This window comes from Chenopodium quinoa, unplaced genomic scaffold (assembly GCF_001683475.1).
Source record: "Chenopodium quinoa cultivar QQ74 unplaced genomic scaffold, ASM168347v1, whole genome shotgun sequence".
In the NCBI taxonomy this organism is placed as follows: domain Eukaryota; kingdom Viridiplantae; phylum Streptophyta; class Magnoliopsida; order Caryophyllales; family Amaranthaceae; genus Chenopodium; species Chenopodium quinoa.
In genome coordinates, this window is record NW_018743292.1 from 1,577,329 (window position 1) to 1,593,196 (window position 15,868).

At 36.1% G+C, this 15,868-nt stretch overlaps 2 protein-coding genes across 3 annotated transcripts; both read left to right on the forward strand.

Moving 5' to 3' along the window:
- Positions 1-784: 784 nt before the first annotated feature.
- Positions 785-3,435, forward strand: LOC110736244 (phospholipase A1-Igamma3, chloroplastic-like). Its single transcript, XM_021916416.1, has 2 exons — positions 785-1,446; positions 1,924-3,435. The coding sequence occupies exons 1-2, from the start codon at positions 929-931 to the stop codon at positions 2,990-2,992; spliced, it is 1,587 nt and encodes a 528-aa protein (XP_021772108.1). The 5' UTR covers positions 785-928; the 3' UTR covers positions 2,993-3,435.
- A 7,111-nt stretch (positions 3,436-10,546) lies between these two features.
- On the forward strand, positions 10,547-15,619 carry LOC110736245 (protein RETICULATA-RELATED 4, chloroplastic-like). Of its 2 annotated transcripts, XR_002514223.1 has the most exons (9): positions 10,547-11,175; positions 12,535-12,603; positions 13,343-13,474; positions 13,593-13,646; positions 13,777-13,821; positions 14,278-14,417; positions 14,697-14,822; positions 14,947-15,070; positions 15,169-15,619. XR_002514223.1 is itself a non-coding variant. In XM_021916417.1 (8 exons), the coding sequence occupies exons 1-8, from the start codon at positions 10,633-10,635 to the stop codon at positions 15,005-15,007; spliced, it is 1,170 nt and encodes a 389-aa protein (XP_021772109.1). In that variant the 5' UTR covers positions 10,547-10,632; the 3' UTR covers positions 15,008-15,619. The 2 variants fall into 2 exon arrangements, 1 of the variants encoding a protein (XP_021772109.1); XM_021916417.1 differs by having other exon boundaries at positions 14,947-15,619.
- The last annotated feature ends 249 nt before the right edge of the window (positions 15,620-15,868 follow it).

Consider the following 15,868-nt stretch of genomic DNA (forward strand, 5'->3'; position numbering starts at 1 on the left):
AAAACAATATTGAATTTCAACAAAAATGTTACAAACTTGACACTTCTTGGAAATGGACTTGACTAAAATGTGATGGCATTTGAAGATTAAGATGTTATAGTTAGACAAAAGTTTGTTTTATCTTTGTATATTTTATTGTGCCTTGAAGAACTAATATAGTATTTAGTTACTTCAAAAAAATACAGTATTTGGTATTTCACTTCTTTAGAGAATTACCCTAATAATCATCCAAAGTACCATCACAATTACTTTTGTCTGTGATTAATCAAATTAGATATCATCTTCACAATTCCAGATGCCATCATGGGTAAATAAATTTCTACTCCATATTGTTTGGCAACATTCTAGAAAAGGAGAAAAATCAAAGGATAGTGAAAAAATCCTCTGACAAGACATTACTATTATGGGTAGTAGTTTTTTTTTCCTTTCTATTTTTGGGATATCCTTATCTCATTGAGTGGCTAGTTTTTAAGGACTTTTCACAAAATTCAGCTTGAATCATTTACATATGCAACCCTACCCTGCTAAAGTTTTCTTCAAGAAATTTCTTCAACTCATTATGAAATTATTTTGTACATCTTATATGTTGTCCTTTTTTATTTCGATATTTACCTTAATAATAATGGCGTGAAATTTTTGACAGTGTGAGATATTATTATGTTGCTTGTGAATAATTTCTATATTCCATGTTGCTATTAATGTTGGACCACTTTTTCTAGACCTAAAATATGTGGCACTCTTTCGGTCTATCCTCTCCATCTTATATAATAGGCCAAAATATTCATAAATTAATGTTAAGAGATCCAATTAAGCTACACTGTATAATATTTGTACAACATTATTAGAGCTCTTAGTTGTTATAAAACACTTGTTTAAGCTAGTATAAACTCACATATTTTCCTATTCTTTAGCTATATTTTATCCTTTCATGGCTTGTCTAATATCCTCTCCTAACCTTGTTCAAGGCATGCTAGTAGAACAACCTTCCCACAATCAATCATTCTCTCATGCATGGAACCTAAACAAAACCTCAAATCATGCCTTGTTTTCTAAAAGATGCCGCTTAACAAAAAACCGTTCCTTCAAGTCTAGTAGAACGGTAAGAAGTGCATTAGTCGAAAGGTTACAAGGATCGTCGTCTGTAGAGGAAGAAATAGAGAGTGAGTTTATTCGCGAGCTGAAGCAAGACCTTCAAGCAGAGGAAGGTCCAAGGTTTTTGCGAGAAATATGGAGGGAAGTTCAAGGACTCAACGATTGGGAGGGGCTACTAGACCCCTTGAACTCCCATCTGCGGCAAGAGATACTTCGATATGGGGAGTTTGCTCAATCTTCCTATGACTCCTTCGACTTCGACCCTCACTCAAAGTATTGTGGGTCTTGCAAGTATGGACGTGCAGAGCTCTTTGAGAGGATGGACATGGCACATTATGGCTATCACATCTGCCGGTATGTGTAGTAATAGAATCTTTTTGACATAAACAGGTAAAAATTGTTTTATTTTAGTACTTGTATTAAACTAAAAATCATCTTAAGAATGTTTTGCACATAAATATGGCTTAATTCTTTGCCTGCATCAATCTTTCAAATTATTACTGTATCAGTAAAAATATATCCCAAATATATTTAAAACTCTTTTTCCTTGAGATGTTGGTTGTCCATCAATTGAAATATAAAAGGGTTGAATTATTCTTGTATGAAATTATAATTGTAGGGTTGAAATTATTCTTGGAAGTTTGTATGAAATGATTATTGTAGGATGTCTAAAGGGCCAATTATAATGTGTAGAAGGTGGTTGTAACTTAATTATCCTAGCTAAGCATGTTGATTAATATGTTGGTTTCTGTTTCATCTTGTTTACATATGAATAAAATGATTTTGTGGATGTCATATAGTTCTAACCTCTAACTTATTTGCAACAAACAGATACCTTTACGCAACCTCAAACATCAACTTAGAGAAATTTTTCCGGAAATCATCAAGCATCAGGAGCATATGGAGCCCCCATGCAAATTGGATGGGGTATGTTGCAGTCACCAGTGATGAAGAGGAGATCGAGAGGCTTGGGCGCCGAGACATACTCATCGTGTGGCGGGGCACAGTCACGTATTTAGAGTGGATCCATGATCTTAAGAACATACTCCGCCCTGCCCACTTTAGAGATAACCCACTTGTCCAAATTGAATCAGGGTTTAATGATCTATACACCACCAAGGAAGAAAACTGCAAATTTTGCTCATTTTCAGCTCGTGAGCAAGTCCTTGCAGAGGTAAAACGGCTTGTAGAGCGATTCAAAGGTGAGAAGCTCAGCATAACAGTGACAGGGCACAGCTTAGGGGGAGCTCTCGCGCTACTAAGTGCATATGACATAGCCGAGATGAGGCTCAACATCGTTCGAGATGAGAAGAAAAAAACTAAGAAAATACCAGTCACGGTATATTCCTTTGCAAGCCCTAGAGTCGGAAACCTTAAGTTCAAGGAAAGGTGTGATGAGCTAGAAGTTAAACAGTTGAGAGTCGTCAATGTCCATGATAAAGTCCCTACTATGCCTGGCCTCATTGCCAATGAGAAGAACAAGCTACAAAAGTATCTCGAGGACACGGTCCATTTCCCTTGGAGCTATGCTCATGTTGGGACCGAGTTCGCATTGGACCAAACCCATTCACCTTTCCTCAAGCCCTCCGCAGACCTAAGTTGCGCCCACAACCTTGAGGCGCACTTGCACCTTGTCGATGGCTACCGTGGAAAGGGAAGGAAATTTAGTCTGGCCAACAAGAGGGATATTGCCCTTGTTAACAAAGATTCCGACTTCTTAAAGAGTGAGTATGGCATCCCACCTAGATGGAGGCAAGATCACAACAAGGGAATGGTGAGGAACAGTGAAGGCCGGTGGGTAGTGCCGGATCGAGCCAGGGTCGAGCACCACCCACCCGATACAGCCCATCACTTTGCCCTTGCCATGAAGGTTGCCCATGACCCACAATTCAACGTCTAAGGGGCCTACAATATGGTGTATAATGCATGCTAATTTGGTGTTACACCGTTACGTATACCTTAATTATGGTTTGTGGTTCTTATTATAGGGACAATATTACATTGATGATGGACATGGACATGCACATGCTACCTACTGAATGAAATACTGACAAACTATGGCTTCGGAATTTCTGATGTATAGATAATAATAAAACTAATAACGTTGTCAAATGTCAAGTTGTATTAGGTTGATGGTCCTTAATTTTGAAATGTTGTCTGTTGTCAAGCTTTGGAACTGTGCATATGTATGTAATGTAAAACGTAGAGATTCCTCAGCTTCCTACTCAATTGGACGCAGATGCTGAAAATAACAATTTGATGTGAATAATTAAATGTATTTAGGTACGTATAGACGTACAGTTGTATATTCCATCCGTCCTTAAAAGATTGTCTTATTTTTTATTTGTGGATGTTTTCTTAAGTTTCCTCATATTATTACCAGTAATAAATATAAGAAACCACTGCTTTACTCTCACAAACTTTGTTCTAGTCCCATTAATCTTCTCACCCAATTCACATGCTTCAACTTTGTCGTGCATATGTCCTCTTAAAAAAGTGAACATAGGGTGGCTATGCGGCAATCTTTGAAGACAGAGGGAGTACATAGAAGTATAGAACATTGTCACTACTTATTGCTATGCTTACGTCAATGACCATTACGATGATGTGTACAAATAGACGTGAGCTATCTTTCAAAAATTCTAAAAATAAGTTGCAATGAGCAATCAATTCGACATGAACAGGATATAACAATGTTAATTTTGTCTCATCTTTTGGTTGATGATAGCTTGCTTTTGTTAACACCATCTCTCTTATGGTTCATACTCCATGATGATAACACTTAGAACCTTAGCTTGAACGTAAGGTAGTGGTGATCAATGATAAACCACTGAGCTTTTAGTGCTTGAAATTAAAATGCTACCATAGATTTTTTTTTTTCGTCTTTTTTATTTTTCAATCTCGTCCGAGTCATATTCATTTGGCTTTTTTAGATGCATCATGTTTTTATATCTCTCTATTGCTTGTGAAATTATTACCCATTTGTCATAACTAACTTTTCCAATTTCTTAAATCATTCTTCCTTTGATCCTCGCTACACTTTTTAAACTACATCTACAGCCTAAACCAAATGTAGGCAAAATTACACTCTTGATATTAATTTTAGAGTATGCAGCATATATTGACACGAACTTATATCACTAACTAAATTGACAATACACTTGCTGAAAAAAGAATAAAATTGGCATAAAAGCACTAAAGAGTCAAGCTAACTCCACATCAATATATTATCTTTTTATTTTTCCAACACAATAAGAACTTTTGCAAGCAAATGAATGTTGGAAAAGAATTTTATATTATTATGAGGGTTTAAAGTAAAATATATTTGGTTACTCAGTGTCATTTGCGTCAATTTAGTTATTTTTGTAGTAAGTTGGTGTTAATCCAATAAGTGATACATGTTGATATCAATAATTGCAAAACACCACAAAGTTAGTGTCAATGAGATTAATTTTTCAATATATATATATATATATATATATATATATATATATATATACCAAAAATTGTCTAAAAGTGAGGGATCTAATAAAAACAGATAAAGTATAACTTAAATGTGGTCAAGCAAAAATTGTCTGATATATGGCTATGATGTAGGTTTACGATCCCATGAAGTAGAGTTCGATTGCTTATTGTTGGTGATGATGCTAATAGGGCAGAAGATGGAGAGAGAAATCTTGTGCGCAACGAAAGTGGATGACATTTTGCTCATGCTTCGTCTTTTCCCTACTTCCATTGAACTTCTCCGAATGTCCGTTTGGTAGCCGATAATAAATTGTAGTAATAATAATTGATTTTAGGATATTTTAGTTTTTAACACCAGACAAAAGCATGAAAATGGTTTTTGACACCTCCCAAAAAAAAAGTTTTATTTTAACACCAGATAAAAAATTAAAACTTTGAAATTACCACCATTTAACGGAAAACGTGACGGAAAAATGAGGTGGGTCCCACAATTTTGTTTTTCCTCCAATTTTCACCTCCTTCATTCAATTCTTAAATATTACACAATTCTTCCTCCTCCTTCATTCAATTCTTACCTCCTTCATTCAATTCTTAAATATTACACAATTCTTCCTCCTCCTTCATTCAATCTCAATTATTATACAATTTTAGGACCACCACCAATCAACAAATTGATGCCCCAAAAATTGAATAAAATAAAAAAAGGAAAATAAAAAATCTGTCTAATTTAATGCCAAAGGTACTACATACTGCAATGTTGATGATTCAAAGATACATTTTCGGTTGCAAAAAAGGCAAGATGAAAAAAAAATAAATTATTCCACCGTTCTTCCAGGGGCAAGGAGGATGCATTGAAGTGTTTTTGGTGAAATCACTAAGCATCAAGAAGCATCAAACACGTACAACCCCCTCTGGAATTTGTGATTCTTCGTCTTCATTCGTCGGTGAATTTGGGGGAACTTCTTCAATTTTAGGGTTTGATTCTTCATTGTAATTATTTTGATTTTGATTCTGATTAATTAATAAACTCATAAATTTCTGCCCAAATCGCCATCTTCAATAAGGTTTCTTCATCATCAACAAATTCATAGTCGACATCTTCGTCTTCTTCCTCGCCTTCGCCTTTCTGCCCAAATCACCGGATTTCTACCCAAATCATCGGATTTCTACCCATATCACTGGCGTCCAATGACCCTAACCCTAACTCCCGGATTTCTGCCCAAATCACCGGATTTTACTGCCGGAACTTGGTCGGTTTTTGCCTGCAAAGTCACCGGGATCTGGGTGCGAATTCGACGGACTTTGAGCAGCGAAACTCGTCAAATTCCAGCCTAAAATTGCTGAATCTTCATCTAATAACACAGTTGGATCTTTACCCTCGAATTGCGTGTTTCTTGGCCTTCGAATTGCTAGTTCCAGGCCTTCAAATTATTGCTGGTTTTTCGCTGTTTAATTCGTCGGGCATTGTTGGGAAGAGAGAATGAAGGAGAAAGAGAGGAGAGAGAAAAAATAAGAGAAAATGTCGTGTGAAAATTGGAGGAAAAACAAAATTGTGAAACCCACCTCATTTTTCCGTTAAATGGTGGTAATTTCAAAGTTTTAATTTTTTATCTGGTGTTAAAATAAAACTTTTTTTTGGGAGGTGTTAAAAAACCATTTTTATGCTTTTGTCTGGTGTTAAAAACTAAAATATCCTTGATTTTATTTGTAATTTAGTATGTAAAAAACCTATTATCTTCATCGGAACACAATCTCATCCCCAAACATGTGTTTTCTTCATGTTTTCTATTACCATCCATGATTGGATATTAGGACATGGATTCTTTTCAAATTATACAAGTACTCTGTATATAAATTTATTTCCATTATCATTATTTATAACCAGTTATCAAACAAGACGTTAGTGCGTTACATATCTTGACTCTTGGAATGGATGGGTCAACAAGTGATTATTGATAGAAATGATAGCCCATTAATTTTATAGTGTTGGCATGGTGTACAACTGAAGTGCGAATATCCTTGACTTGAACCACTATGTGACTCATTGTAATAGTGGGTTTGTGTTATGTGATAGGTGTGTCGCGTACCTAACAAAAATAACCTAACAAGACCACTACTATGTAGATAGGCAAGTAAGGATCGAATCCCAAGAGACTATGGTTTGACTAATTAAACAGACTTAAATTAATAAATACTAAGCAAGTAACCAAAGTAATAGTGAGAATTAATAACTACAGAACTAAATAGAGCAATTAAATCTAAGTAATATAATAAATCAAATGCTAAAAACATCCAAGATCAAGCATCACCACGAATACAATTAATGCAATAGTCGTTCTACCCCTAACATATAATTCAATTGATTAACGAGAAAAAGTAGTCCCTAAATGGTACCAATGGTCTCTCCCGAGTTATCAACGGCTTCCCTAATCACAATCAAGCCTACTTCCGTGGAATCATGTAAATTAAAGACTTTGAGCACATTACTCTAACTTCCTAATCATCCATTCAACTACTCACATGATGAACTTCAAACCCTTAATTGATTTATCCAAACCCGTTAAAACCCAACTCTCGTTGCGATTAAAAAAAAACGGTTAATAACAATACTAATTATCCCTAATCTAGTATTGGCATGAGCATAATCAATTAAGCATATCAATTACAATTATCATTAGAGAATTTAAAGAATTAAATCATGCATTAACCATATTCGGGTTCCGCTAGATCTTGGAATAAAGAAACTACTCACACATAGTCATGAAATCAAGAATGATATTCAATAAAGAAATCATAATTAACAATAATAAAAAAGAGAATTAAGAGAAGAAATCAATACTTGGAATTAATTATGAAATCTTGAATCTTGAAAGTAAAACCCTAGAAAATATTGTAGAAGAACATCATACCAAAACTCTAAAATAATGTATGCAAATGATAAATAAAAGACTATTTAAAACTTATTTATATCCTAGCATAAAACTAGATATTTCTATCTTAATAGGACTCCTATATGCAGCCAAAACGAGCTGCCACAGGTGGGTTGTGGCACGGACGAAACCGCCACAACCAGGCTGTGGAGCAACCTGTTTTCAACTTTCCTTTGCGCCAATAATAAACGCCCACAACCAAGTTGTGAAGTAAGCTTCTATGACGCTTCTTGGATGCTTAAAACACTCCATTAAAAAAAATCTCGCGACCAAAACAAATTCCAAGCAAATCGAGCCCTATTCCTACTAATACAAAAACAAACAAATCGAGAAGAGCAATATCGAAATAGGAAGAATAATAGCTCCAAAAGATCAGGAGAATGAAGAAAACACTATAAAATATGATCAAATATAACATATAAATCGTGTATAATATCATGTTATCATTATGTTTTTATATCTTGGTGGGTGAGTGTGTTGTCAACATGATATTTATTTATTTATTTATTTTTATTTTTTTTGACAGGAAAAGGAGAATAGGGCCCAAAGGGAGAGGTGGGTGTTTAGAGTGGTGGACATTTTTCTTTAAAAGGTCTCAATTATCAATTAACTCAGGATAGTCTTAAATTGGGGAAGAGGGGTTCCATCTTAAAATAGTTCCTAGCTTATTATGATGGGTAAATCGGTTAAAATTAGGGATTTGTTAAACATCTCCCGCAAATCTCCACATAAAGCCCACAAATTAGACATGGTTTGACAATTTTGCCCATTTCTAAAATCGTACCCAAAGTGAACAAATCTCGATCTAACAAATGTGGAGTCGTACTGGGTTGCCCAGGGAGGCCGGAGAGGCGAGGGTCGCCGGAGATACGTCGTCTTCGACGGAAAACGAGGTGGCGCCTAGTTTGGACGCCGGAACCATGGCAAGGACGTCCAGGCAAGGCGCCACAACCAGTGCACTGGCGTCCAGGCCAGACGCCACAACCAGTGCACTGGCGTCTAGCCCAGGCGCCTCAACCAGTGCACTGGCGTCCAGGCCAGGCGCCACCACCAGTGCACTGGCGTCTGGTTTGGACGCCGCCCTTACTTTTTAATTTTTTTATTTTTTTTGCCTTTTTTTTTAAAAAAAAAAATTATGTTTATTAAATTTATTTTTTGATTTAGGATGTGGAAATTTATGTTTTTTATTTGATTTTATAAAAAATATATATACTAGACTTATAAAAAATAACACATAAAATTAATAATTATTAAAAAAAAATCAAACACATTAAAAAAAAAATTAGAAAAATTTTCTGATTTTCCAAAAAAAAAAAAAAAAAAATTAAAAAAAAAAATTTAAGGCAGCTGGGGCGCCTGGCCAGGACGACCCGTGGCTGGTGGTGGCGCCAGGTCCGGCAGCCACGTCCACCGGCCTGGCGTCTGGGCAGGACGCCCAGCCAGTGACTGGCGCCTGTCCCAAACGCCACTCACCGTGGCTAGGCGTCCTGCCCAGACGCCAGGCCGATGGACGTGGCTGCCGGACCTGGCGCCACCACCACCTTGCCGCCACGAGCCACCACTACCTTGCCGCCACGAGCCAACCACCTTGCCGCCACGAGCCTCGACATCCCCGTACTTTGATTTTTATTGAGGTTGTGTTTTTTTTTTAAGGTCAAGGGCAATATTGTAACTTCAATATAAGTTTGTGGGCTTTATGTGGAGATTTGCGGGCGATGTTTAGCAATCCACTAAAATTATCACGTATTGAATTTTTAGTGGTTTGTTTTACTAAATATTATTGTTATAAGGTGACGAGAACTGGACCTAAAGAGAGGGGTGGGTGTTTAGAATGGTGAAGGATTATTTTCTTTTTAAACTTGAACCTTTTAAAGAAGACCGACAATCTTGCGTCAATTTTTCCAAAACTATTTAGGGGGCGTTTGGTTCGCAGAGTGGTATGAGTTTGGAATTAAGAATGGAATTAAGGTGGTATTGGGTTGGAACTTGATACCTAATACCATGTGTTAGGTTCAATTCTGGAATGGTCTCACTATTCCCTCCTTTTATTTGATACCTAAGGGAATGGAATGAGCCAAACCCACCTCCCCCCAAAGTTTCTAAACCCCATACCTTATGGGTTTGAGGTGTGGGTTTAAAATTCATACTTTTGACAACCAAACATATGATATAGGTTTTAGTCATTCTAAACTCATACCTCATACCTATATTCTGTGAATCAAATACCCCCTTAGATTGTGGATTGGATAGGGCTAATCTAGCGATTGAAAAATTGGGCCTAAAATGCTCTTGGACTTGCTGTGGTAAATGTGGACCATATTCATCATACTACTTAGGAGGTCCTTTTAATTATGCTACGAGCCCATAGACCCAGACACACACACACCCAAAAAGAAAAAAAAAATCTTTCTAAAATAAAAGGACTAATATTTTTTTGTGTTAGAATTTGCAAGAAACTTTAGATTTAGACAAGTCACAAGCTATAAATTATGTCTGTACTCCCTCCATTCTCCTAATATTACAAAAAGGGGGGGAAGACACGGAATTTAAGATAAGGAGAGAGATAGAAAGAAATTAAGATAGGGATCCATGTGATGAGGAGGAAAAAATCACGTGCATATATGGTAATGTAGTAATATTTGTGAAACTTCATTAAATGGTAATTATTGCAATATTATTGAAACGAAGGAAGTATTTCGTCTACTTTTTCGATAACCTTTACTTTAAAATAATTCTGATATCTAAAATTGCTTTTGCTGCAAAGAATATACGAAATACTTCATAACTCATACATAAACTCTGGCACATTATATGAACTATAAAAAGTTAGACAAAATGGACGAAGGGATGAGCTAACTAGTAACTACTACTACTAATTTCTTAAACTCTTAAACAATTAATGAGAGTCTCACCTAATAACACACTTAATTTAGAGGAACTTTAATTCTATACTTTAAAACGACCATCAAAATAGTAAGTGCGTTAAGTTAATCACACGACTTAAAAATCCTCAAAGTTAGACAAAGTTTGACTTTTTTTTTTCTTTCCCATTAAAATTGGAGCTAAAATTTTAGACCTAAAAAACAAACAAAACCACCTTTCGTTTTCTCTCTCCAAAATTCAAAAACCTTGAAAAAACTCAACAATGGCGATCGCCGCCATGTCGTTTTCCCTCTCCTCTTCACCTTCCAACCTCAACCTTCACCATCGCCGGAATCTCTCTCCTCCGCTTCTTCCTTCGCCATTAACGCTTTCTTTCTCCTCCAAACAACTCACTCCTCTTTCCGTCTCCTCTAACCTCCTCCGTCGTTCTCCTTCTCACATTCGCCGACTTCTCCCTCTCAGTTACTCCGGCGGTGATTCCGGAGACGGCGGAATCTCCGGAGGCGGCGGTGGTGGTGGTGGAGGTGGTGATGACGATGATTCTGGTGATAGTAAGAACAAGAAGGATGCATTTTTGGTGTTATCGGAGATCGGACGATCGGTTGATAGTTTGCCGAAGGATTTGGCGACTGCGATTGAAGAAGGTAGGATTCCGGTGGAGATTGTGAGGAAGTATCTAGAACTCGAGAAATCGGCGTTTTTGCGATGGTTGCTTCAATTCGGAGGGTTTAGAGAAAGATTGTTGGCTGATGATCTGTTTTTGGCCAAAGTTGGTATGGAATGTGGTGTTGGTGTCTTCACTAAGGTTTGTTCTTCTTCAATTTGATTTATTCAACAATTCTTAATTTGTTTTATATTTGATATAATTTTAATTTTGTTTTTGGGGTGAAATTTTATACTTTTGAATAAATTTGATGACAATGTACTACGTATAATGTTATCCTCTGATATTTCTAATTTAGATACAATATAGAATTGTTAGAAATATGGCATTGATCATTATGTAATGCTGAATGTTTTGATAGTAATTACTTTGTTGATGGATTATCTTCGGGAGCCCCACCTTATTATTTTACTTTTATCATTTAAAAAATAAAAGAAAATGATTAGATTGTAAGAGGAGATATATTCACATATTTATCTTTGAGTGAAACTTGAATTTACCCTTATCTTTGTTGTGTTTCGCGGTGTTTGAAGCTGTTCTTCTACAACAGAGCTGAATGCTGGGGAATATATTCATTTAGAGTGTTGTAATATACTTTTGAGAGTGTGGAAGTGTACTTTTATGATTGTGGAGGTATACTTTTTTTAGTGTGATGATATCTTTTTGGGAATATATTCATTTAGAGCGTGGAAATTACGAACTTGGACAGTTTTGGTGAGGAAGGAGGTGCTTTAGCCTTTAGGTATCTAAATATGGTATGAGGAGATCAAGCGCACTTTTTTATTTAAGGTGGTGTATGGTGTATGGGGATGAGTGTATTTGAAAACGAGGACTCGAGGAGTATATCAAATTATCAATGGCGTAAATAAGGAAGCATCTTTAGTGTTTGAGTCCATATTGGTATCACTTTAAGGAGAAAATTGTGCTAAGCTCTTGAGATTAGTAATCCCAGAAATGTCTGGTCAATTTATAATATTGATGCCATTTGCACTGTTATGAAGTGGGATAAGCGGGGTAATATGTTGCATCGGAAAATTTGAGTAGTTCGATAATTGTAATTGGAGCCCAGCCAGTGTCTGCTATACTAATTTCATAATTTGCAACCCACCAATGGTTTTGACAAAAACAGAGGATATCAGTTTTCCTTAATAGAATGCTTTTTCATTCTCGGTAATGTATTTATGTGGCTGTAAAGTTCTATCGATGTTTGAATTTATCATTTTCTTGTGTCCTGCTTTAATCACAATAAATTATGCTGGACTTTTTAATCCTAGATTCCTAATATTATACTACTAAGTAAAGAGGTCATTCCTTGTTTATAAATGCTTCCTGGTTCCTGTGATCTTCTTTGTTGTTATAGATCACTTCTCTCTTCATCTTCTTCTTTGGTCTCTATGTTTCGACTTTCGAGTCCCTTCCCTTGTTAACTACCATGTGACACATTTGAACAATTAATAATTGTTTTTGATCGACATGATTTTTTTTTTTTTTTGGGTTCAGACTGCTGCAGAATATGAGAAGAGAAAGGAGAATTTCTTCAACGAATTGGAAGTTGTTTTTGCAGATGTGGTATGTTAATTGCAGTATGCTACAATTGATTGCATTCACTGTTACTTGTCATCCAGCCATTGGTTTGACTTGATGTATCATGCTCATCTCTATTGTTTCTTGCTTCTTCTTTCTCATGTGATTACCTGATAGTATATCTAGAAAATGGGATGTGTAATCGAGATACCCTGGCTTCTTCCATTTGTATACATTGATGGAATTGTATAAAATGATCCTACTAAGTCAGTAGTCTCATTGCTAATCTCATCTTGTACTCCATATTTTTTTATGTCTGAACATTGGAATAACCTTTGAGAACAGCTGATCAAGCTATTTGCTAGTGTAAATCAAGTTATTTACCAGTCTATCAGCTAGGTTAGTAACAAGTGCCTCTCACCCTACTAAGTGAAGTGCCAAGGCTGGGGTTATAGTCAGGATAGGTTATGAATGGCAGATGAGCTCTCAATCAATCAATCAAAGCCTTAATCCCATAAGTGGGGTCTGCTACATGAACCAAAAGTGATTATTCCGTATAATCATCCACAAAAATCTTCCTCCTCCATCCCTTATGATCGAATACCTCATTCTCATGCAAATCTACTTGCTTCATATCCTTCCTAACTACCAAGTCATTTTCGGTCTCTTCAAATTGTGGTTAGCTAATTGAATACTCATAGTCATCATGAACTCACAGTTTTGAATTTGCATGCAAGTGTTTTATTGATACTACTTTTTGATAACTTTATTGCTTCTATAAAAGGTTATGGCCGTCATTGCGGATTTCATGCTCGTCTATCTTCCTGCTCCAACTGTAGCCCTCCGGCAACCTCTTGCATTGAATGCTGGAGCTATTACGAAGTTCTTCCACAGCTGTCCTGATAATGCTTTCCAGGTCTTTAGTTGGTGCAAAATTACTTGTGTTTGATTATTTTACTATGTGTCAGATTTGATGTATGCTATATATACAAGCCCTAATTCTCTTATACTGTCTCTATTTGGACTATTTCTAGATTGCTCTTGGTGGTGCTTCGTATTCATTTATACAAAGGATGGGGGCTATTGTGGTAAGTTCATTGGTTATGGTTCCATGGGTTGTTTTAACTTACTTTAACTTTTCAAGCATTGAATTATGTTGACAAAAGAGTTTCATTCTGAAGCTATAATTGATACAATCTGATGTATTTCTTTTTGCAGCGTAATGGGGCAAAGCTTTTTGCTGTCGGCACTACATCCTCTTTGGTATGCTATTGATTTCTGTGCTTATTCTGATAAACCTAGCACGTTCTCTAACTTTAAAAATATTGCTTGGATTTTATATTTGGCAATATATATCTAAATCATTGGTAACTTAAGATCATTCTCAACTATGTACTCATCTTCTTTTTAGGAAGTATGGGATTTGGGCTATGGTTTATATTTTATATCTAAGCTTTTTTGTCACCATTGAAACTTTTCATTTAACTTTTTTGAAGGGATAAAACTGCAATTTTCACCATTCTCGACTTTCACATGTCATTCTTTATAAAGCATGCTGTTGTATAGTCTATAATAGATGATGCTGCGTGTTATATGTCCTCTCATAAATCCTCTCCAATGCCCCTACATGTTATTGTTCAGATTGGTGATATTTATTGCCTTACAGAGATTACTGAATGTCCGAAGCTATAAGCATGATGATGGGTTTAATTTTTACAGGTTGGTACAACCATAACGAATGCAGTGATCAACGCACGTAAAGCTGTTGATAAGTCAGCTGCTGATGAAGTAGAGACTGTTCCTATACTATCCACCAGTGTGGGTTATGGTGTGTATATGGCAGTTTCAAGCAACCTGAGGTACGTTTAAGTATTGGTTAGAATTTTTTTTTCTTTTTTTGCTGTGAATTTTTTTGTCTGTTTACATCTGGCAGAACAAGGAAGGGGGGGCTGCTGCACACACAAAATATTATACTCTGTAGTCCTTGTAGTTTTAGCTGGACATATCAGTTTCTATTAACTTAATGATTAATTGATTATGTATTGATGTGGGTACCACAAATTCATATACTCCGTAGGTTTAACTGGTGATATTTTTAATCAGCTGTTGCGCCTGTTACTGATGTTTCTTTTATGCAGGTATCAATTTTTAGCTGGTATTGTTGAACAACGGATACTGGAACCCATGTTCCACAACCAGAAACTTGTGCTAAGTGCTCTTTGTTTTGCTGTACGAACTGGCAACACATTCTTGGGTTCATTATTGTAAGTGTACCCTATGCTTTCATGAATATATTATATCCTCCTTTTCACTTCACATCCCTGCTCCATATTTCATCTTGCCTTATCTGGCTGCCTCATTTTCTGCAATGTTTACTGTATTCGTTAGGTGGGTTGACTATGCACGCTGGATTGGAATTCAGAAAGCTCATGATGAAAATCATGCTTAGGAGTAGATTCGCTTTGTATTTCCATCACACAGAACGTAGATCAACTGATTTGTCATACAAGAGGTTGGTGCCTAATGTTACAATGTTGGGTTTAATCTGCATACGGGAATGGAGCTAGTTGCATATGTTGATATACCCTTTTTGTTGTCCTCTCTATGTAGTTGTATTTTTCCACATTGATGGCTTGAAAGTGAGGTTCTCTAGAAGACTATATATATTTATAAGGTAGGTCGAATGGCAATTGCTGTTACATTTTCATTTCGGGGCCAGGAAGGGAGATCTTTCCTTTTGCTTCGCGCTAGATGGTTCATTGGGACTTGACAAGAATCACCAACAGTGTTCAAAGCTGCCTCTTGATTCAAAAATTAATTCAGTTATGCGTTTGATTTGAGCTGTGAGCAATTTCAACAGACTTTGAAGATGCCTTTTAGTTTATTATGTCAATTATGCATTAGCTGAGCAATTTTCTCCTTTCTATTTTCTGTTTAAGGGAGGGGAATACCTAAATGCAATTGTGTTATATATGATGATGATATGTTAATATTCAAAATTTGCCAATAATGTTCAGGATGTTTATGATATTTTTGTGATATGGATGTGTTTTGAGGATCATTTTAACTGTTGGTGGGCGTTTCTACTTTAGAATTGAGATGTGTGACGTGTCGTTCAATTTATTGTACAGAGAAATTTAGGGAGCACTTGAACTACTCTATGCATCTGTTCATATTGGTTTCTTTTTTATTCAAAATTTCCATTGCTTGAAATCGGTGTAATGTGGTAATTTCGGTCTATTAGTTTTTCCTATCTTGCCTCCTTTAAAGTCGTCTCCAAAGCCCTTTAATGAGTGAAGAGGGAATTTTA

Bases quoted from the DNA above. Each gene is read 5' to 3' on its own strand.
- LOC110736244 (XM_021916416.1), top strand. From the start codon at position 929: ATGGCTTGTCTAATATCCTCTCCTAACCTTGTTCAAGGCATGCTAGTA. The intron at 1,447-1,923 runs GTATGTGTAGTA...TGCAACAAACAG, and splicing joins TATGGCTATCACATCTGCCG to ATACCTTTACGCAACCTCAA.
- LOC110736245 (XM_021916417.1), top strand. From the start codon at position 10,633: ATGGCGATCGCCGCCATGTCGTTTTCCCTCTCCTCTTCACCTTCCAAC. The intron at 13,647-13,776 runs GTAAGTTCATTG...TTCTTTTTGCAG, and splicing joins AAAGGATGGGGGCTATTGTG to CGTAATGGGGCAAAGCTTTT. The intron at 14,418-14,696 runs GTACGTTTAAGT...TCTTTTATGCAG, and splicing joins GCAGTTTCAAGCAACCTGAG to GTATCAATTTTTAGCTGGTA.